Consider the following 24,581-nt stretch of genomic DNA (forward strand, 5'->3'; position numbering starts at 1 on the left):
CATAAGGCTCAGCTAGGAACACAGAATTGACTGGCTCAGGAAAAAGGTTTTTGTCTTGGGAAAGTAGAAAGTAGACATGTAACAGGTATTTTGAATTTGTAATCAATCTAGTTCTTCAGGCTTCTGGAGCTGCTTGGGATCCTTTCATTCAGTGCTCTCAAGGCTTAGTTAATATCTAAATTTTATCAGATTAAAGGGACCAATAAGTATGTACCTAGATTAATAATATTGGCTCTGATTACAGATGTTAAAGCATTATAAGGTGAGGAATAAAAAGTGTTCCTCTGATAAACCAGGCCAATACCCAAATGTTGCATAATAACCAGACCACTTTAAAAGTCTACAAAGTTCTTAAGCAGTAAGTGTTAATAGCTCATTTTTATGATTCAGAAAGTGGAAATAAAATAGTTTGCTATATTTTTCCAAAGAGTCACAAGTATCTCACATATTTGGGACTAGAATCCAGCTTTCCTGGCTCTTCTTAATCTCTTATTTGGTCCATTAGTCCCACGTTATATCAAGTATGTCTTTGATACTTTCAACAATTAGTTTCTATCCCATTTCCATTATTACTAATCTAGTTCAAATCCTCATTACCTCTCAGTGTTATGACAGTAGCCTTCTGTTATTCCTGTTTTGGGCCTCTTTTTCTTCCAATCTGTCTTCCTGCTTAGTTCAGGTCATAATGCACTGTTCTTCAGAAGTCATTGCATCTCTGTGGCCTACCAGATTGAGTCCAGACCCTAAGAAGAGCTCTGTTACTGGTCTTAAATGCATTTCCAGCCTTATCACCCACTACTCTCTTTTCTCTACCACACAGTCTTTCAGCCTCTGAAGTGCTATTGGGCTGCTCATTTTCTTGGTTGCGTATTGCTACCAGAGAGAATTTCTTCCCCACATCTTTGAATGTCAGCACACATACATTAACTCATGTCATGTTCACAGTAACTCTGTAGGTCAATATATTATTGTCCACATTTTACAAATGTAAAAACTCAGAGAAGTTAAGTTGCTAGTAAGAGTAGGATTTGAATCTTAGTCTGTTTGATCGCAGAATTCAAGCCCCTCTACTACCCTGCTGCTCACTATATCATGATGACTCTTCTCAAGTCTTCTTGGATTTTGTTCATGTTCATCCCAAAGCCATAGTTATCTTTCCCTGTTCAGAATCACCATAGCTCTTTGTTTAGACCTTCTTCTTCCACTTAAGTGTGTCTGTGTTTACACACTTTCTATTATATGTGTGTCTTCATCTTATCTCCCCTTTAAATTTTAAAGTATTTGAAAACAGAGGTGTATTTGATTTGTTTTTTTATTTTCTCCAAAGTGACTTTTCCAAACCGTATAGTCTCAAATTAAAAAAACAAAAAACAACAACAACAAAACCACAATTCTATTTTAAGTACAAACTCATCTTTCCCTACGAGGCAGTGATATGGAGTGTTCTTGAGAACTCTCACTCTTAATAGCCCTCCTCTAGCTTGGAGTGAGGAAGACGTGAGGATAGAAGAACACCAGGGAGCAAAGCATGGTCAGCTTGTTCAGATTCTGTCACTGACTACCACACTTGCTTGCTAAGGAAGCCATTACCCTAACACTGCATTCTCTTTTATGAAAGATGAATCTATAGATGAAATGTTGATGAAGCAGGTAGCATGCACAAAACTATAAGATCCTAGAAAACATTGCAATATTAAGGAAAGGCTTTGGCGTCAAAACAATTTGGGAGTACAGCTCTGCCAGCTCTGCCCCTTTGTACTGTATGATCTTGGGCAAGTCAGTTAATAAATTTTTAGCCTAGCTACCTATCTTATATTGTTATCATAAGGACCAAATTCAGTAGTATACATGAAAGCACTTTATAAAAGTGTTGTTCAAAACCTTCAGATTATGGAAAAGTTCTAAAGAGATTTTCTTAAATGTATATTCATTGTCATAATTTTAGAGATTCTGCCTGGGCCTATTTCTAGTTTCATTAAAAGAAAACACTGTAGGTTTCCAGAAGATATTTACTTAATGTCTCTGTGTTTCATAGGATAGGAAAAAGGCCAGAGATGGATTTGGTACTGGGAATCCAAAATCTGTTAAGATCCGTTTGTGCAAAGGAAAATAATGTTACTGTTATTAACATCTTAGTAGTTTATAATGTGATCCTTATTATTGTTTTTTAAATTTGCAGACAGTGTGGCGTCAGAATTACTACAAGGTTATAGTAAATACTTGCCACATGATGTTGTCGTCATGACTGTGAAGTTATGCATACTATTTGCTGTGCTTTTGACAGTCCCTCTAATCCACTTCCCTGTAAGTACTCTTAAAGGTTTTGTTGCTTGGTGTAGCAGCTCCCTAATATGGCAACACTAATTCTTTACAGACTAGAATGTTTGAATCACATCTAGTCTTGTATATCTTATTCATTTGTCCAGTAATTGATCAAAGACCTCATACTTGCCTGTGGCCCCATGAAAGCACAAAAATAACAGTGAACCGCTAAACTAATTTGTGCTTTTTCAGATTTAGTTTAGATTTACGCTCTCCCACAGCATTGTTTCCAATTTAGAGACTATAGTTCTTCTAAAGTTTTTTGGGTTTTTTTTCCCCCTTTAATTCTGTATTCTGTTTTCCAAAGAATGTGCGTGAAGAGGAAAAAGTCAAGTCAGCAAAAATAAGCTCCTTCTAGTTTATTGGAAATTTATTTTCACATAGACGTTCTAGTCTAATCTTAGTCACAGATTTTATTTGCTCTAGAGTTATAGTTTAAGGGGCACAGCAGATCATCACTCGGCATTTAGTTGCCATATGTAAGACTCTTGAGAATTTCTGGAAGAATGGAATCATAGGCTTTGGGTACAGATGCTTCTAGTGGACGACTTGAGCCCCTGAACGGGGAGCTCCTTAAGACTGGGGCCACTGCAGCGGGGGCTGGGTAAATGCTTGTGGGATGGGACTGCCTGTTGCCCGCCTTAGCAGTAGAGAGCATCATGAACTAGTTTTCACATTTACATGCTGTGAAACAGATAATATAACATAAAACAGCAAATGGTATTTCTTTATCATGCCATGACTTCTTTTTCTGTTTTAAACCATTTGTTCTTTTATCTGTTGAATTTCATGAAAATGATACTCTGTGATTTCTTCACAAAGTGTTATTGTTGGTAATTTTGAAAATTATACAACTGAAAGAAATTGCATGTGAAAATTTTTTCAAGAATAAAACCAAAACAGTTGTTATGAAGCTCACACAGATAGGTATATTTCTTAGTTTTTGTGCAATAAATACCTTACAGTAATAGTTTATGCCATATTTTTGGAATCTAAATGGTTTAGAGGGCAAGAATATTATGGTAACTGTACCATACATGTGTTTCCCTAAGCAAGTAGTTTGGCTTTGTTACCTCCTCTTTGCTTAAATCTTTTTCTGTTATACAGGCAAGGAAAGCTTTAATGATGATGTTTTTCTCCAATTTTCCATTCTCATGGATTCGCCATTCTTTGATCGCTATAGCTCTCAGTATTATCATTGTTTTACTTGCGATATATGTTCCTGACATTAGGAATGTACTTGGTGTAGTTGGTAAGTTTTCTATTTCAAAAATTCCATTTTCTAAAATAGATTAAATTGTCATCCAGTCTCACATCTGAATCTGGCAATATTATTTTCTTTTCCTCCCCACTTTAAGGTTCCAGTACATCAACATGTTTGATTTTTGTGTTCCCGGGACTGTTTTATCTTAAACTGAGCAGAGAGGATTTTCTCTCATGGAAATGTTTGGGGTAGGTTGATTTTTGTTTGTTTCTTTTAAGAATCTTATTTTAAGAAATAACTTGTCATTTTATAATTAAGTATTTTACCTACCTTACGAAAGTTAATGTATTTTGAACTATAATGTACATTATTGGAGCACGTGAAGGTTTAAAATAATGCTCTAATTGTTCTTTATCTTTTTTCCTTATTTCCACAGGCGTTTGTTTTGCTCATCTTTGGTATTTTGGTTGGTAATTTTAGTTTAGCACTCATTATTTTTAATTGGATTAATAAGTGAAAGAAATATTTTCCCACGTCTTTTGCTGAATAATTTACCTCCAAATGCAAAAAGGAATTATTCTGGAAGGCACCTTGGATGAATCCTCTTTATATGGCCTAACAGTTTTGCAAACATTGACAGAAAAGCGGAACAAAACAGGAGTCGGTAGGGGAAAGTAGACATAGCAGTTTTAATCAAAATAAGAAACTCAGAATGCTCTTAAATATGTTGAGCATCTTTTGTTTGTGGTTTTTTTTTTAATTAACAGACTTTATTTTTTAGGGTAGTTTTAATGTTTACAGAAATAATTGAACAGAAAGTACAGAGAGTTCTCATATATTCCCTCATTCCAGCACACCCATAGTGTCCCACATTACTAACATCTTGCATTAGTGAAGTACATTTGTTATACTTGATGAGCCAACTTTGATACATTACTATTAACTGAAGTTCATAGTTTACAGTAGGGTTCACTTTTGATGCAACCACTGATCTTTTTACTGTCTCCATAAACGCCATGAGCATTCCCCATGAGCCTTTTCTAAAATGTCATTTGGTGGAATCATATAGTATCTAACCTTTCACTTAGCAATGTGCGTTTAAGTTTCCTCCGTGTCTTTTCATAGCTTGATAGCTCTTTTTTTTTAATCACTGACAATATTCCATTGTATGGATGTACCACAGTTTGTTTCACTGACAGTATTCCATTGTATGGCTGTACCACAGTTTGTTTTTCCATTCACCTGTTGAATGACCTCTTGTTTGCTTCCAAATTTTGGCATTTGTGAATAAAGCTGCTACAAACATTTGTATGCAGACTTTTGTGTGGACAGAAATTTTCAGCTTATTTGGGTTAATACCAAAGACTATTTTTTAGCAATTGCTGCATGGTATGGTAGAATATTTAGTCTTATAAGAAACTGCCCAACTGCCTTCCAAAGTGGCTGTAACATTTTGCAGTCCTGCCAGCAATGGGTGAGAGTTCCTGTTGTTCCACATCCTTGCCGACATTGGGTGTTGTCAGTGTTTGGGATTTTCACCATTCTAATGGGTGTGCAGTTGTATCTCGTTGTTTTAATTTGTATTTCCCTATTGACATATGATGTTGAGCATCTTTTCACATGTTTATTTGCCATCTGTATATGTTCTATGGTGAGGTTCAGATTTTTAAAATTGAGCTGTTTTTACATTGTTGAGTTTTAAGCATTCTTTGTATATTTTAGACACCAATCCTTTATCAGATATGTGTTTCACAAAGATTTTCTCCCAGTCTGTGAGTTGCCTTTTCATTCTCTTAACAACATCTTTCACAAAGAAGTTTTTAATGTTATTAAATATATTGAGACAATTTTTTGTTTTTAAAGAAATCAGTATATTGTTTATATACAAAATTGAATTTTAGTTCGTAGGTTAATGTCAACATCAGTCACCAATAACAAAACTGTTGGATTATTTCACTTGGTATTTTGCCCTGACTCCAAATCCTAAGAAACTTTTGTGATTTTCCTCTGTCGTGCAGTATGAGATAGAGCTGTGATGACTGGCTGTGGATTTGAAAGTTCTCTGAGCTTTCTCATTTGTCACTAAAACATGTGACTTTCTACTTGGCGAACAGAGACAAATATTGATGATTTATATCATACTTTGTTTGGAGGTTATAGATCGTTCCAGTCTTCGCATTGATGTGGCTTATTCCTGGTTGGAAACCAGGAGCTAGGTGCCTCCCTCCCCTACTGCCCCAGGGAGTATTCTTGTAAAGGGCACCTTGTTAGCAGCCTACCAAAGCCAGGGTGTATCAGTAAAAATGTAATCCTACCCCTGCACACATGTAAAGTAGAGAATTACATGCAAAGTGCCAATTTGCATGTATGGAAATGCACACTTTTGCTGGTGCCCCCTTGCTTCCCACTTAGGAAATGGGCTGAAAAATTGACAACTGAGTTAAGTTTCCTCTTTGGCAACTTGAGATCAGCATAGTGTAATGGAAAAGGTCCAGGTTTGGGGGTTAGAAAGACTTAGATGAAAATCTCAGTGAATTTAGGCAAACCACTTAACCTCTCTAAACCTCTACTTTCACATAGGTATTAAATGGAGTTAATACCAATTATACAGGGTTGTGTTGAGAGGATTAAATGACCTTGCATAAATTAGGGGCCGACCAAAATAGGCGCTCTTAATAAATTAGATGTTTATCCCCTTTTTTTCCCCATCCTTTCATCTAGACCTGTAAAATGAAGTTGCTTTCAGACAAGGACATGGAATTTCTTCATCTTCCATCTTGCACAACTAATATGTTTAGAATCGTTTTCTAGCCTTCACTCACAGGAGAACTGGCCCCATGTGCATTCTTTTTAGTGCTTTCCCACATTTCTATGGGAAATTATAGATCCAAATACAAATAGGTGTTCAGCTGCTAAAATAAATCTAACTCCTAATACCAAAATAGCCCTAAATCTGCAACAGATGCAAGGATGCCTCCTGGGGCAGATGTTAAGTGTGATGACAGGTGGGCATCAATTAATACATTTGTCACCTGCTCGTGGGATGGGATCATGGGAGGTTTGGCAAACCTATTGAACGCTGCATGAAACTTAGTTAATATCAAAAGAAATTATTTGGAGAGGTGTTTATTTTTATTTTACTTTAATATTCTGCCTTATCTAGTTGCCTGTTTGGAGTCATAACTTTCCCTATGAGTTTGGAGGAAGCTAGTAAGATGACTGGTAAAAGCAGTGCCCCCTTCATCAGGATTTCGAATAAAACCTTGTTCAAGTACTCCTCAGCATTTTTCCTGGGAAATACAGGCCTTCTTATTGTGGGCTTAATGTTCATAATTTATTAGGTAATAACTATTTAAAATAAAACTAAGTAAAGCACAAAATCTATATTTTTCTAACACTTGGAGACTTGTTTGCTAAATTAGAAGATGAAGTGCTGAGAATATAAATTACTTTCATATGTTGAGGGTGAATGTTTAAATTGTACTTTTTTTTTTAACAGAATGTTACTCATGAGCTTAGCATTTAAATGGTTAAAACAAGCCTTTGAAGTTAACACTCCATTAAGGTGAATGGAGGTAATTCACACCTCTGCTGACACTGTATTATTTCAGTCTGGCTGTGGAGAAAACAAGGACAGCAGTAGGTTGATTTACTGTGTGAAGGCCCTTTAAACACCCGAGGTCTGGAAACCTTTGTTGTTGTTTTTTCTTTTCCATCTAGAAGGAGATTCTGAAATTCAGCACAATTTAGGTTTAGAATTGAAGCCTTGTAAGTAGCATAGATTCTCTACTCTCTGGAAATTCCTAACTGGCGTTTGATGGGTAGCAAGTTACCAGGTCAGCCCAACCTCTCTGGCTTTGTTTGCTTCTGTACTCTAGTGTTTCTTCCTACCATGGCACTTTTTCTTTTTTTAATAAAAGAAAAACATTTTTATTTTTAAGTAAAATTATTATATAATAGTATGAACCAGAAGAAACACATCACAGAAGATTATACATTTTAATAAAATAATCGGGTCCAGAAATGTCTTTATATCTTGATTATATTTACCTTTAGAGCAATACCAAGTGTGACTAGTCATTTTCAAATGAACATGTTGTGTGTATTTTCTTTCTGCCTAAACCAAATATTCTATGAATCCAAAACAGGCTTCTAGGGAGTTACTCCAGTCTATAGAAAATTCTATTTTCTCTGTATGCCAAGTGGGATGAAATCTATTATAATAAGAAAATACAAATTGTACAGACACAGTGCCTAAGTTCCAGAATTACTACATAATTGAAAATAAATGTAACCACCATGTATGCCCTTTATTTAAACCAAAGTTACCTATGCTTAATTTAAAATCATTTTAATAATGTTAATAAATGAGTTTGAATTGGCTGCTATATTAAAATGTACGAGAAGCCTACTAATTGTACAGCTGTACTACTCATATGTGAATGTTTTATAGTAAGAACAGAAACTATTGACTATAGTGCAAAACTTATATTCTATGAGAAATAATTTCTTAAAGAGAGAATCGGTTAGAATCGATATTACAAAAAATTTTAAGATAAATTAGATATTTTTAAGCCTCTTAAAACTGCTTTACCACCTAGGCTTTTTCAATCTACCTATCTTTTTTTTTTTTAACATCTTTATTGGCATATAATTGCTTTACAATGTTGTGTTAGTTTCTGCTGTATAACAAAGTGAATCAGCTATATGTATGTATATATCCCCATATCCCCTCCGTCTTGCATCTCCCTCCCACCCTCCCTATCCCACCCCTCTAGGTGGTCACAAAGCACCGAGCTGATCTCCCTGTGCCTTGTGGCTGCTTCCCACTAGCTATCTATTTTACATTTGGTAGTGTATATATGTCCATGCCACTCTCTCACTTTGTCCCAGCTTATCCGGCACCTTTTAAATTTAAGCTTAGTACCCTGGTATATTCACCAATGGAAAAGCAGAAATAAACCATCCATTTTCAGGTAAACCTTACACATGCCTTTAGATGGGTTATGAGCTAATCATTGGCCTTCGTGTGCTGCTAAAAACATTTTCATCTTTGCAGAATCTCATGTTCTATATTCGCCTACATATAAAGCATCCACCTTTAAGAATTTTTTTCTCCCCCATTTTTTGGGGGTAAGCAGTGGTGGGTGAAGTGAGCACAGATCAGTTGGGAAAGATTCACTTCTTTCTTAGGGTATCCTTTGCATCAGTACCATTTGTATATGAAATATGAATTTCCCTGCCATTGGTGGAAGGGCTATAACCATTTGACCCTGAAATGATTCATTTTAGAGCCTAGGAATAAGGTTATGTGAGCACAAATAAAATGGTGAGCACTGTATGAGATGTTAATGAAAGTGGAAGATGTCTTTTTAAGGTAAACAGATTTTTCTCTTGTGCATCCTCTGCCCTGTGTATTTGCAGGATCAGGTTACTAGAGAATCTGTGGGGAGCTAGGTGTGGAGAGTGTTTCCATTGGGGCTGTCTCCACTGGTGACACTGCCAGTATGGTATATAGAGATGGGAAATAGATGCTGGAAACAGAGGGACCCAAACCATTAATTTTAACCTGTTTTCCTTCTTGGCATATTGACAGTACTCTGTGGCTGTGTTAGAATTAACCCTATTGGAAACATACTTTGTTTCCTGCAAATTACTCTGCCTGAATTTTAGGTATCGTAATTTTTGGTCTAAGAACTCAGAACCTTCTATAGAATGAGAAATTAGCTTTTCTAATTTAAACACATACTTTATTCATCTTTTTACCATAACCCTCCTATATATAGCCTTTCCATAATGAGGTAGGAAAAATGGGAAAAGAAAATTTTGATGAAGGATAAGTTATTGTGGATGTGGTTTCCTCATTGCAATCAGAATTCTTTGTTTCTCACCCCTTCTAAACAATCTGATGTACATTTTTGCTATCATGATCCACTGTCCTAGTTTGCCAGGCTGTCAATCAGGATGAGCACGAGGAGCAGGAAGGCTCATCTTGGCTGATGGCCAGGTGGACAGGTAGGAGTGAGAGGTTTATTTGCCTATGGGACAAAGTAAATGGTGGAGAGGGAAATTGAGTTGCCAGGGGGAAAAAAGACAGATGGATTAAAAGGCGTTGTAATTTGAAATGCTATAAAGAAAAAAGACATGCAGAGAAATGCTTCCCACTTGTTTGAATGTGTATGTGTTTTATCTCGTGTTGATCAGTGCACTGATACACAGCACCAGCAAGGGGGCTGGCTAGTTCACCGAGCAAACAGCTAAACAGTCTTGATTGTCCTAAAGGTGTGAAGGTAAATAAGGCACACTTCTTGCCTGAAAAAAAGCTTAGCTACAACTTGGATTTTTCTGACTGAACCTTTTCAGATAGACTTGATAAGTGAAACTGATTAACTCAAAGGAAAAATTATACATATTTCATTTATATGTATCTCTATATACACAGATATATATACACATATACACATACGTATATTAAAGATATTGGAGTCAAACTTACTTGTGTTCAAATCCCAAGTCTACTGCTTTCTGTCTAATTTTGGACAAGCTACTTTAATTCTCTGAAGACCTTCAATGTTTGAAGACTGAGTTTTCTCTTAACCAGGGGAAATATACTTTGTGTCTTTAAGTTAGATTATATGATGTTTGGGAAAAGCTCAAATTCTCTGTTAAACCCTGAATTGAATATACCTACAGTTTCATTACATGATTGTTCCTCAGATCACATGCTGTCCAAACCACGTATCCCTTCTCCCTTCTCTGCTTTCGCCACCTAGTCAGCAGCCTGATCAGAAAATAGTGTTCTAGAAATAATCCTGATTAATGTGGTTTGTTTTCACTACTGATGTATTCTGTCCCAGAAAATAATCTTTGAAGTTTTGTAATAAATATTATCAACATACTCTTATTTTACATCAGCTTTTTCACGTCATTACACTTTAGGCTTATAAAGTATGTGGTCAACAAAAGCTCCAGGTCACACAGACACATGTACATACATATATTCATGTACACACACACACACACACACCTGTTATCCATCTATATATCTGTAAAATATCATCTTGTTAGCTTCAGCTCGTCCTTCCAGCAGGTGAGATCTTTTTTGAATCTTGATTCTAGTACATCAGGTATTGTTCCCTGCTTTTTGGCATTCTTCATTGTCCTGCCATTTCTTCATCCCATTCACAGATGAAAAAGTTCAGTGACACAAGACTAACTATAGAGCCCTCCGACCCACCACTAGAAACCTTTCTTCCAAGTCATTATTAATCTCTCTCGGTGAAGTTGTTCTATTCCTGTAGTGTAATCCAACCTGCTTTTCTTCAGAGCCCCTGGAAGAAGCTCCCAAGTTAGTAGGTATAACCTAAATTCTCACCTATTCTTCATATTTCTAGTTGCTCTTGGACATTTCTGCTTGGATGCCACACAGTAACCTCAAACTCAACATGTTCAAATCTGTCCCCCTCCACAGTTTTCCCATGTCTGTCAGTGGCCCCACTGTTTCAATCTAACCTCCCAGCTGGTTTTTTTGCTTTCATCCCTGCCACCTGCAATCTCTTTCCACAGCGCAGCCAAAGTAGTTGTTTAAAAATGTAAATCAGATCATGTCACTGCCCTGCTTAATTTCCTCCCATGGCTTCCCATCTCTCTGTGCCATGGCCTACGAGGTTCTCTTTCATCTGTACCTACTCATTTCTCTGGCCTCACCTAGTATCTCTCTTTCACTCTTCTCCAGCACACAGGCCTGTCTGTCCCTTGAACACACCAAGCTTGTTCCCATGTGCTAAGCGTTTTCCCTAGTTAGACCATTCTCTTCAAAGACCTTTGCAAGCCTGGCTCCTCTTCATCAAGCCTCAGCTCAAATATCACCCGCTCAGACAGGTCTTCCCTGACAGTCTAATATAAACAAGCTGCCCCCAACATACAGTCATGCTTTAACTTTACCCTGTTAGACCTGCATGTTTGTTTGTTGTCTGTGTCCACTAGACTGCAAGTTTCTTAAGGACTGGGAGTCATCTGTCTTGTTCATCACCAAACCCTTAGACCCTAGAATGGTACCTAGCACTTGGGATTGGCTTAATAAATATGTGTTGAATGAATACATAAAGTAATCTAACAGACTATATATCTTTTCACTCATCTCCAGTCTGTCACCGTATCAGTTCTTCCTTTGAAATGTCTCCTAGATTTGCTTTCATCCTATCCCCAACGTTCTGCCAGCACCTGAATCTGAGCCTTCATCTCTTTGTGCGTGGATTGTTGCAGTGATTCTCAACCCAGGTAGCTCTTTAGAATCACTTGGGGAGTTTTAAAAAATGACAATGTCCAGGCTCCACCCCAAACCAATTAAATGGACCTGGGCATTAATATCTATTTTAAAAATTAAAAAAAAAAGCTTCTCAGATGATTGTAATGGGCAACCACTGAAATGCCACGTCAGCCTGCTAACAGATGTGTGTCTTCCAGTCCATTTCATCTGTTGCTGTCTACTTATCTCCTTGGAATTCTGGTTTGGCAATATGATTTCCCTGCTCAAGAGCCTATAGTGGTTCCCTGTTACCCAACACGTTAATTCCACATTCCCCTCCCGCATCTACTCAACTGTATTTCATCTTTTTCTTACTTACCTTCTACTATACACCGAATGTTTCGCTATCTGGCACTTGATTTGCCTTTCATTACCCTACTTCCACACTTTTACCTCCACTGTCCTTCTCCCCACTCTGACTTCCACATATATACCCAGAATGTCCTTATTGCTCTCCTTTGTCAGTCCAGATTCTTTCCGTTCTTCAAGACCCAGCTCAAATCCCACCTTTTAAATACTTCATTCTCCACCCAACCCACCCCTTATTATTTATATGATTCTTTTGGTATAGATCATTAGTATCTTGTAATATATTTTCTGTTTTCATAGGTAATGTGCACATGGTACAAATTCAAAACTTACAAAATTGCTTCCCTCCTACTTCTGCCCAGCTTCCAGTTTTCCTTCCTGAAAGCAACCACTCTTACAAGTTTTTGTATCCTTTCAAATATATTCCAAACCTATTTAACCATTCGTTTATATAGAATACACACATGCATACCAGCACACACACAAATGTTGGCATACTACCTGCAGTTCTCTGCACCTTGACTTTTTTTCACTTAGAGATATATAAACATATATATATGCATTTATTTATTTAAATTGTAGTTTTTTAAAAAAACCTAATAGGAAACCTCCCCTCTTAACAAACTTTTAATTATACAGTACTATGGTTAATTGTATGTACATTGCTATACAGCAGATCTCTAGAACTTTGTATCTTGCATGACTAAAACTCTATGCCCATGGAACAAAAACTCCCATTTTCCCCCCTCCCAGCCTAACAACCACCATTTTACTTTCTGCTTCAATGAGCTTGACCACTTTAGCTGCCTCATACAATGGAAACATATTTGTCCTTTTGTGATTGGCTTGTTAAAATTAGCATAATATCTTCAAGTTTCATCCATGTTGTAACATATGGCAAGATTTCCTTTTTAAAGGCTGAATAATACTCCATCATGTGTAAGTACCACGATTTTTTATCCATTCATCTGTCAGTGGATATTTAAATTGTTTCCACCTCTTGGCTCTTGTGGTTAATGCTGTAGTGAATATGGTAATGCAAATATCTCTTTCATTTCTTTTGGATAAATACCCAGAAGTGAGTACCATAAGTTAATGCATGTGCCATAAGTTAATTAACCAGTTTCCTATCGATGCATATTTAGGGTTTAAAATTTTTTTTTAATTTTGCTGTTTTATATAATGCTTCAATTATTATCTTTATACATACATAATTTAACACATATATGAGTATGTCTGTGGGATAAATTTCTACGCATTTAACTGGAATTCTGAGTCTAAGGGTATGTGTGTCCATTTCTAATTTTGATGGATATTACTAAATTGCCCTCCATCGAAGGTTTTACTAATTTATATTCCCACCAACAATGTAGTAATTGCTCTTTAAATTTGGGGTGTTACTTAGCCTTTCACATTTAAACACCTTCTTTCTCTGGTCCAGTCATAATTAGCCCAATGGCAGGAACCACGTCCTGTAAATTTTAGCACGTATACAACATTTAACACCATAGGTTCACTTAATTGCTGCTCAGCAAATATTTGTTAAATCTTACTTCATTGTGTGTTGAGGAAGTTTTCTTATGGCTCTGATGAATGCCATGTGAGAGTTGTCCACTTTACGTGTGTACTATTCCTAGGAGAGGAGGTGACCTGTGTGTGACATTCTTAGGAGAGGTGCTGTCCATTGCTGTTGCTCTTCCAGGATTCTCTGTTATCATTGTCTCAGAAAGATCAACCAGTCCTTAGATCTGCTAACAGGTTTGGTTAATTTGAATAGTTCAGCATAAGGACTGTAGCTGACATCAAACATGTCCTAAAACTTAGTAGATAACAAATTTTTATTCCATATACTATAAAATATCTAAACAAAAAAGCTCTACTCCATGAGTTTTACCCAACCAACTTTTTATTATGAAAAATGTCAAACATATGTATAAGTTGGAATAATATGTCCATGTACCAACCACTAAAATTTAACATTTGTTCATTTTGTCTGTATTATATATATATATTTGCTGAATGGTTTGCAAGTAAGTTGCTGATATTCCGTTGAGTAGTAAACAAAGCTGAAAATTAGTTTTATAAGTATCACCTTTTATGAACAAATCTATTTTATTTTATTTTTTAATAATTTTTATTGGAGTATAGTTGCTTTACAATGTTATGTCAGTTTTTGTTGTACAGCAAACTGAATCAGCTATACACATACATATATCCCCTCTTTTTTGGACTTCCTTCCCATTTAGGTCACCACAGAGCACTGAGTAGAGTTCCCTGTGCTATACAGCAGGTTCTCATTAGTTACCTATTTTATACATAGTAGTGTATATATGTCAAACCCAATCTCCCAATTCCTCCCACCTTCCCCTCCCCCCCTTGGTATCCATACATTTGTTCTCTACGTCTGTGTCTCTATTTCTGCTTTGCAAATAAGTTCATCTGTATCATTTTTCTAGATTCCACATATATGCATTAATATGCAGTATTTGTTTTTCTCTTTCTGACTTACTTCACTCTATATGACAGTCTCTAAGCCCATCCATGTCTCTGCAAATGGCACAATTTCTGAACAGGTCTATTTTAAACGTTTCACAACTTTTGTTTTTTTTTTTTTTTTTTTTACAAATTATATCCCTTTCTCCAAAAGGATAAGAGGCTGTTTGATGGCATCTGGCATCTTTTCCTCAAATGCCAAAAGACTTGTATCCATGGAGGAAAAAAGGGAAGTGGGGAGCTGACACCAGAATTTCTCTTAGTAAGGGAAATATCTTTAATGTCTTTGTTTAGGAAAATATCTTGATAGGTCATTTGAGGATGAAAGGTGAGACCCTGTACAGTTTCACAACAATGTGAGGGTACTAAAGCCCTGTGAATTTCATACTTTAAAATGGTTAGTTTTATATTATGTGAATTTCACTTTAATTTAAAAAAAAAGAAAAAAAGTGAGCCCCTAGGAGAATGAGTTGGCAGGAGGAGAAGTGAAAGTAATAGCTAACGTACTCTGCATAAAAAGAATGTGGACTTAGGAGTTGAGAAGCAGAGGGAAAAGGGCAGTGGGTGTTGAGCCCGTGGTGGGAGTCTAGAGACTGTGAGGAAAAGCGGCTAAGAAGAATTTTCCGAGCATAAACGTCTAATATTCAGTTTTAATTTGCCTGCCTCCATCTCCTGAAACCAATAAAAGTCAGTGATACACAAACATGCCTTGTGTGAGCAGGCTAGTGTGTGTGTTAACCCTTCTCTGGAGCCACAGGGGGCAGAACAGGAGTAGCACATGTGCCAGCCACGTGATCCAGAAACCTCCAAAAAAGTACACTTCAGAGCCAGAGATGAGCAGAAAACATACAAGTCACTGCTTCCTTCCAGAGTCCTTGGGGACATCAGAAGGTCTGTGAGACTGTCCTCCTATGAGAATGTGGTTGAACCAACTTAGCCTGCCTCTCAAAGCGCAGGCAACTTTAGTTGACATCTCAGTGGCAATAAAGTGTCATTTCATTGACTTACAGGTTCATTCTTGATTGGTCATCCATCGTACTTGTAGTGAAATGCCTCTTTTTAAAAGACAAACGACCAAACCTTTAAAGATGTGGATCTCAGGGGTTGTGACAGCTCTACACTTCCTAACACTTGCCCTTGGAGTCATCATCCCAGGTTCTCTAGAACCAAGCTTGGTGGTTCAGAGACTGGGCTCCCAGCACTTGCCTTATATAAACCTAAGGTGTTCTGTGTTTGGAATTAGAACCCCTTAACTTCACTTCTAACTGGATGGTGATAGTAGGAATCAAAGGAAGTAGGGCCCCTAGGGAAGGGCATTCCTGTGGGGAAAGAATGAAGACCATTTTTTAGAGTTCCCTAGTTCTCCTACTCAGTTCTCTGTTCAAATCTGAGAGAGAGTTTGGTGTGTTAAACGAATGGAAGGTTGTCAGTCCCATAAAGTAAAATGGTAATGATGAGCAAGCCCTTATATGTATGGACCAGGCACCATGCCAAGCATGTTACCTCATGTGATCTGAGGTAGGTACAGTTATATTCCCCCATTTAATATGTTAGACATTAAAGTTTAGCGAGGTTATGAAGTTAAGTGACTTGTCCAAGGTCACACGTCCAGAATATACACTTAAATTTTCCTATAAAACCTGTGTACTTAACTATCATGCTAATAGTTAAGTACAAACAACTGCTGGAGTTTTTCCCACAAAAAGGTTCTGCTCATAGTAGATATATAGTCAATACTGACTGTGTTGAAGGCTGCTTTGATTCATTTAAAATGTTGCATGTAAGTCTAAGTCTGTTTTGCACACCAGCCTGACAGCATTTGGGCCCACTGTGTGTCCTCTGAGTCATGGTCTGTTGCCGAAGCATTGTTGTGAAGTATTTCGGAGGAAATTCTAGGCAAAGGAAAGTTCCGTGTTCCAGTATTCGTCAGTCAGACTTTGAGAAATCTTGGATCCCTTGAAAAACAGTCAGAAATCCATTTCTGTGTTATATGACTCTACAAATACAATTTTTAAAAATCCAAATATAGCTCGGACCATCAGCACTCTAATTCATTGTTGCTAAAACTGGATTTCTTCTGAATCCTTAGAACTTCAAAATCAACTTGGGGACATTCATCAGCTTGCCAACTTTTTATTTTGCAAATCGGTCAAGGACATTAAAAAAACCTTGCCGCCATTCATCACCATCCTTTAACATAAAAAAGAAAGTCATGTTATAATAAAATACAATCCTTTAAATTCAATAGATCTAGATTTGTTAAAAGATTGCCATATATTCCTTATTTTTCTCATCAAGGACCATGAAAACTTTCTCATGGATCAACATTTGAAAACTACTGGTCTAAATAACCGAAGTCTATATTCAAAAATTCAGTAAAGATTTCTGCACCTCTAATGCTCACCAACTTCAGTTATCTTATATTCGGAAGGAAATATATATAAAAAGCGATCTTGCTTACAAAAATAAATTAATGACTTACTTGACTTTCTCTTCCAAAATTGCTGATCCTAAACTTTGGAAGGGAAAAATATCTGGATAACTGATTCCTGGCTTACAAATTTTGCCAAGATTTCAGGATTTAGGGAAAAAACAGCATTTCTACTGTAAGACTTCATAGGTTTGTATGTCATATCGAAAGTCAATCAGTAATGATTATACCATGATAATATTTACATTTCACAGGGAAGCAAAATACTTGGGGACGCCCCATGTCTCTATCTAAAGATTTGTCATTCGTTTGCATTCAAATAGATTCTTTGTTTTCACTCACCCAGAATAGTTCTCAACTTATTAGCTAAGCAGACTAAATAGAGTTGCATTCATGCATTTTAATGTCAATGTAAAAAGGGTTTTCCCAGATTTTTTTCTATTCAGTCAAATCCTCCAAAAGATGTCTAATCACTCCCAGGTTCAGTTACTTAAACATTTCACAATGTTGTCACTTGTATATAGTAAAACAAAAAAGAAACTTGCTTTCAGTAACTCAGAGAGCCATACTCTAGCTATGTAGAACTTTATTCTGGTGAGAGAAATTTCTTGAATTCCATTTGCAACCTGATTTGTGAGTGGAAGATTTTGCCTATTGCATAGCTATATGACATTGTCCAGTATGTATAATATTTGTTCTTTAATTGATAAACCACTGCTGGAGTTTAGCAGGATTGTAATATCCTGAAGGACAGGATTTGGCCATAGTGCCTGCCATGTGCACACTAGAGCATCAGCGGGTGCTTGTTGAAAGAGTGACATAGCTTGGTGAGTAATATGAACAAGAAAAGCTCTGCTGGACAACTTCATAGGAATGGGCGCTCACTGCCCTCTGGGTGAGTGGGGAAGATTGTGTGGAGGAAGTAACAGCTGAGTAAAATCGCAGGATCACCAATGGAGAATGGGAAGAAGGCATTCCTACTAGAAAATACTAACAAACATACAAGAAAATGAAAGGTAAAAATATTTTGAAAATGACAGGTTAAAATTTTGCCAGGAGCAAAGATGTAATGGCAGTTTGAGAAATAAAGCTGAAGGGTAGGATCCTGGTTGTAGAGAATGCCAAAAGCTAAGCCGATTTTGGACTTTCCATCAAAGAAAAGGTAGAGTCTTGGATGAAGGCGTTTTTGAGCAAGGCATGATCCAAAATGGTGATAGAAAAACATTAATTGCCTCTGCATTAACTGTCAACATCATCTTCCAAAAGCTTTATGAAAAGAAGTACTTTCAGCCTTTAAGGGCTAGTCATCTAAAAACCTGTGCTTGGGCTTCCCCGGTGGCACAGTGGTTGAGAGTCCGCCTGCCGATGCAGGGGACACGGGTTCGTGCCCCGGTCCGGGAAGATCCCACATGCCGCGGAGTGGCTGGACACGTGAGCCATGGCCGCTGAGCCTGCGCGTCCGGAGCCTGTGCTCCGCAACGGGAGAGGCCGCAACAGTGAGAGGCCCGCAAAAAACAAAAAAACCCTGTGCTTATTTGTTCCAAAGTCTTGGCTCCAGGGTGCTTGAGGAATGGAGTTTGGGGAAATCCTTCCTGCCCTCAGATCCTGTTAAGACCTCTGGCATCTTAAGGGACTCCCCATGAGTTCCTGCCTCCACATTTTTGCACAAGACATTCATGCTGTATTCTTTTTCTTCTCCAAAGCTCCTCCTCTTCCTCAAAGGAGGGGGGGCGGGGAATTGTACTGATGAACCTAGTTGCAGGGCAGGAATAAAGATGTAGACATAGAGAATGGACTTGAGAACATGGGGTGGGAGGGGGGAAGCTGGGGTGAAGTGAGAGTAGCATCAACATGTATACACTATGAAATAGATAGCTAGTGGGCAGCAGCCGCATAGCACAGGGGGATCAGCTCGGTGCTTTGCGATGACCTAGAGGGGTGGGTTAGGGAGGGTGGGAGGGAGGCTCAAGAGGGAGGGGATATGGGGACATGTGTATGCATACGGCTGATTCACCTTGGTGTACAACAGAAGCTAACACAGTATTGTAAAGCAATTATACTCCAGTAAAGGTTTATTTAAAAAAAGGAAACATAAAAACAAAAACTTACTGAACCTTCACCTCCTCTGGAAGGACTTCTGAGACTGTAACCCCGTTTGCTCCATTATTCAGGAAATCCATCCCCAACATCTTCGTGCTACATTTAATTTCTTTGAATTACAAAATACACAAATTCTTGTATATTTATGTCTAAGCACACAGTAACAGCCTTTATGAAAGATACGACACCTACCAGCCCCTTTCCACCCTCCACCCAGGACCTGCCGCCCCTGCCTACCCCACCGCACCCAGCTTCACAGGAGGTACAATGCCCTTGGTGAGCGCCGGTGGTGTAAGAGCTTGCCCTGAACAACAAGGGATTTCTTTGGAGCTGAAGTCCCATGGAATCCATGGACTGTGGGTTTTCACCTCTCTTTGGCTCCAGCTTCCTTTCGCCAGCATGTGTAAAGCTTCTAGGACAGTTCCCACCAAGAATCCCTTCCCGTGCCTCCTTCCTATCCTCACTGTCTCCGGTCTCTGTGGGCCTGCTAGTGATGATCAGAATATAGGCTATTAACACGGCCATGCTGTTGATAACCTGGGACTGGGCATCATGAAGAGTAAGCATTAAAAAAAAAAACAACCTCCTTTTTGGGCTTCCCTGGCGGCGCAGTGGTTGAGAGTCCGCCTGCCGATGCAGGGGACGCGGGTTCGTGCCCCGGTCCGGGAGGGTCCCGCGTGCCGCGGAGCGGCTGGGCCCGTGAGCCGTGGCCGCTGAGCCTGTGCGTCCGAAACCTGTGCTCTGCAACGGGAGAGGCTGCAGCAGTGAGAGGCCCGCGTAACACCAAAAAAAAAACAAAAAAACCTCCTTTTCATCTAGGCTTAATTTCTTCCTGACTCATGTTACCCTCCACCTGTTCTCTCATACCTATGACTAACAATGGTAGGGACACCCCGCACCACATACACACCTAATTCCATCCCTCCACATTTTATTTAGTGTTCTCTAGAGCCTGTTTGTCATCTGACCTGCTGTGGGGAGAGGCCCAGATGAGGGAATTTGTGATGCCCGATGGACAGAGGTATATTTTTATCTCCAGATGCCAGCCTGGTAGAAACCATAGCACTTAGGGATTTGGGGCTGGCTCTCTTCCCTGGCAGTTGCGCCCTCCAAAAATATGTCTTCGACTGCTTGTCCCTGCATGCATCGGCTTTGACTGTCACCAACTGCCGCTCCAGACCGAGCTTCAGAGTCCCACCTCATGGATGCAAATCAAAAAAGAGCTCAGAATCAAGTCTGGGAAGCAAGTCAGAGTAGTTTGATTTGCATGGAGGAGCTCTTGTCGCTGAGTGAAGCCAGCCAAATTCCCCAGGCTTCCCAGCCCTCCGGAAATCGGCCTTACAGGGCCCGGGGGCCTGGGCTCAACAGGGTGGGCGTGACTTGAATGTTCCCTGCTGCAGCTGCTGCGCCCGGCGCTGGTCACTGCCATCGGCGTCGCTCCATTTTACTGCCTCAGAATCCCCCCGTGCATGTTAGTGGTTAATACAGCAGCCAGGAGACGCCAGACAGCTCTCGGCACCTGGTTCAAATTTAAGGCTCATTTACACATGATGTCACACACGCATTGTCAGCGCAAGGGAGGTCAGGATGGTTCATCTTGGGAAGGTTCACACTGTTGAGTCTTTACAACACTCACTGCTATTAATGCCTTAACCATCTGACTTGGATTTCGGTTTTCTGGCATGAGGTAATCCCAGGCACTAGATTTATATGCTGAATGGGAAGCTAACAGTGGTGGCTAATCATGCTGGTTTGCAGAGCTGCAACTCTGGAGCCTTGGGATGGAATAAAAGGGCCACAGGGCATGTAGCAAATCATGGAGGTTTTGAGCAGGGGCTGGGGAGGGGGTGTTTGCCTGAGGTGCTAGGCTTGATTGAAGAATAGAAGCTAAACTAAGTTAGACAAGGCCTAAGCCCAGAGGCAGTAGGAATTACTCTTGTTTGGCCAGTATTTGGGGTTGTTATATTACCCATCCTTCTGCTCACCATCCATATAAATTCCAGGCCCACCTTCCCAGGCTTAATTCATGTCCCGTGAAGCCTTTCCTGGCCCCCCAGCCCACAGTGATTTCTCACCTGAATGCCCAAGTACTTTTGTCAATAAAATGAGACAACTAACAATTACTGAGTACTTAATTTGTGCTACTAGCTCATTTCACCCTCACATCAATCTTATGAGAAGGCACTACTATTTCCATTGTTCAGATGATGAAATAGCTTCAGCAAGATTAAATAATGTGTCCCGTGTCAGCGCCGGTAAGAGTCCGGATGGAAGACTGATTCCAGAGCCCAGGTTCTGAACCACTGGAGTAGGATACATTCTATGTAGTGGTGCTACACTGCCTGTAGCACTTAGTGCACTAACACGGGAGAGACAGTCTGTGCCTCAGGGAAATGCTAGAGGAGTGCACAGTAGGGTTGTCTAATGCCTCACATGTGTGTGTGTTGTCTCTGTTGCCTGCCGAGCAGGGACCATCACTTCTGCTTTTCCACATCCCCTAACCTCCTAGCACAGTGCTTCCCGGGATATACTCAGATGGGTGGAGGGATACCAGCCCTCCTCCACCCTCACCTAAGATACTTTCCTACCTAAAACATATTAAAATGTTGAGATCTTTGTATAATCACCCCTATCACTTGTTACTGTCCTCCAACAGAAAACTGGTCTGCTTATTACATCTCCAGTAAGAGTCTCCTTACCTTATAGGAAGTTCAGAGAATGTCCTTTAGTCCTGCTCTTCAAGGGTGAGTAAGGGTCAGTGAAAAGGAGAGTGAAGGGCACTCCAGGCAGAGGGGGCAGCGTGGACAAAGGCCTAGAGGCATGATGGCATGTACCCACGAGCACAGCTAGACTCTGGCTGGAAAGGGCTCCGAGGACAGGGTGGAAACGCAGGTCCCACCTGACCCTTCTCTGCTGATACTTGAGCAATGTGGATGACACTCCTGACCTCAAGCCTAGGGAAGATGTCTCTGAAGAGTGTTTTCTTAGGAAATGTCTCCTCAGAATGACCCTACAGACACAGTGGTGTTCTTCAGGGTTCTTGAACATACCCAGATTAATTAAAAAATTAGGCAATTGAATGCCCCTGTCATAAGCCATCATGGCTTCAGAGCAGGATTTAGTGTTCAGTTTGCAAGCCATACTGAGTATCTTGTACTTGCTCCTCTACCCCTTCCCACGCAGCTCTAAGCTTTGGAGGCTGACCCCACAGGACTGTGTCAATAGGTTCCTTTGCCTCTGGCTTCCCATTGGATTCAGCCAGAGAAAGGCACCAGTGGGAGCTCAGAGAGGAAAGAACAGTGATGTCAGGGTTTATATTCCCCCCGACTCCCTCCCTACTAGGCTACCGTTGGCTGCACCTCTCTACCAAACGCACAACTCCTGTCAGGGGGCCCTCTCCACATAGCCATTTTTGCCAACGTCTGGTTTCTGGTAACCTCCCCCTCCTCTTGCCTCTTCAGTTGTAGTGTGGTAATAGCTGCCCCCTCCATTGTTACTAGCTGTTATGGGCTAACTTGTGTCCCCTCAGATTCATGTGTTGAAGCCCTAACCCCCAGTACCTCAGAATGTAACTGTATTTGGAGGTAGGCTCTTTAAAGGGTGATTAAGTTAAAATGGGGCCATTGGACTGGGCCCTAATACAATCTGACTGGTGTCCTTATAAGAAGAGAAAATTTGGACACACAAAGAGACACCAGGCGTGCACACGTACAGAGGAAAGACCATGTGAGGCCATAGTGAGAAGATAGCCTGCAAGCCAAGGAGAGAGGCCTCAGAAGAAATCAAACCTACAACACCTTGATCTTGGTCTTCTAGCCTCCAGAACCATGAGCAAATAAATGTCTGTTGTTCAAGCCACACAGTCTGTGGTGTTTTGTTACCGCAGCCCTAGCAAACTAATACACTAGCCCTGAGGGTACTTCACTATCCCTTGGTGATTTCCTTAAACTTTGCTTATTATATTGTACAAGTCCCTTTACTAAACTTTCCTTTTGAGCATGTCATCTGTTTCTTTCTGGGTCTCTGAGTGACATACAAGCTTGACTCCAGCAGGAAGACTTAGTGTCAAAAGCAAGGAAGTACCCCATTGAAGGCAGCTCCCACTTAAAGGTGTCCCCCCCTCCCCCCATCATGTGAGCCCACCTGGGTAATCTAGTGCTACTCCAAGATATTTCCTCTGCTTCAGGGCTAAATGATTTGGGGTTAGTCCTTCCCTATGAGCTTCATTTATACTATCTGTAAAGCAAGAGATGACAAAAGCTACCACTCTGGGAGTATCTAGAGATGAGTATTGGGTGAAAATGTGAACTAACTGAGAGAACCCTACAAAGAACCAGAGTGCCCTCCTGTAGTATATCTGTAAGCACTTTCACTGATGAATGTGCACAAAACATTGCCATCTTTGAAGGCAAGAGAATGATGATTTCTGCTAAGATGGCCCTGAGCATAGTCTAGGGGGAGGCGCTGCTATTTGCTCAGCAGCTCCCTACTAGCCCTTCATTAAAAAGAAAGAAATAAACTTTTATTCCACATGGATACAGACCTCATATGTACAACAGGTGGATGTGTGCATCTCTTCACCTTGCCCCTGCTTTTTTTTTTTTTTTTTTGCAGTACGCGGGCCTTTCACTGTTATGGCCTCTCCCATTGTGGAGCACAGGCTCCGGACGCGCAGGCTCAGCCGCCATGGCTCACGGGCCCAGCCGCTCCGCGGCATGTGGAATCTTCCTAGACCAGGGCACGAACCCGCGTCCCCTGCATCGGCAGGCGGACTCTCAACCACTGCGCCACCAGGGAAGCCCCATGCCCCCCTGCTTTTTGTTGGGGAGTGAAGTCAAATGAACCAGCTGGAGGCCAGAGCAGCTCAGACACCTAGAAAGGTACACAGTGTAGAGCAGGAGCAGAGCGCCTCCAGGGCCCTGCTTGCTATTTCTAGTAAATGAGGCTCTCACCCATATTATCTTCACCTGCAAAAGCTGAAACGGTCTTTGCTGCCCCCCGCAGCTGCGAAGAGGGAGATCGTGACATCACACACGGGGATGCTGCTAGAATGCGGCAGGTCCCAGCCTCCCAGATTGCAACTGTGAGGGGACGGACAGGCTCTGGATACTGAGTCGGGGCCTGGAAAGCAAAGGGGTCCAGGTAGCTTCTCACATCCTTGTTGCCTCCTCTGCCAGCTGGACCCTCTACTGGCCTTTCCCAGCATGGGACAAGACTCAGGCTTCCCCCTCAGTTGGACCGCTGGCTCACCACGAAGTAGAGCCGACTTCAGGGTGACAGGAGCACCTTCTTGTTAGTGTATTCTTATGGCCGTTCAATTCTCATCAGCTGTGGCTTCACTAAGGCATGCTTGTGGGGAAGGAAAACATACTGAGGTATGACATGGCCCTGTGGGTTAGCCAGGTGAAAAGAGA

The 24,581-nt window shown here is 40.2% G+C and overlaps 1 protein-coding gene across 1 annotated transcript in view; it reads left to right on the top strand.

Moving 5' to 3' along the window:
- Positions 1 to 23,704, top strand: part of SLC38A6 (solute carrier family 38 member 6) — a 92,519-nt gene extending 68,815 nt beyond the window's left edge. The window contains 4 exon segments of the mRNA XM_022570441.3: positions 2,180 to 2,304; positions 3,430 to 3,574; positions 3,681 to 3,778; positions 3,963 to 23,704. Of these exon segments, the coding sequence (XP_022426149.2) occupies positions 2,180 to 2,304; positions 3,430 to 3,574; positions 3,681 to 3,778; positions 3,963 to 4,043 (449 nt within the window). The 3' untranslated portion in view covers positions 4,044 to 23,704.
- The last annotated feature ends 877 nt before the right edge of the window (positions 23,705 to 24,581 follow it).

Source organism: Delphinapterus leucas, chromosome 2 (assembly GCF_059928025.1).
Source record: "Delphinapterus leucas isolate spDelLeu-1000000601 "Yukka" chromosome 2, BTC_Dleu_Yukka2, whole genome shotgun sequence".
Classification (NCBI taxonomy): domain Eukaryota; kingdom Metazoa; phylum Chordata; class Mammalia; order Artiodactyla; family Monodontidae; genus Delphinapterus; species Delphinapterus leucas.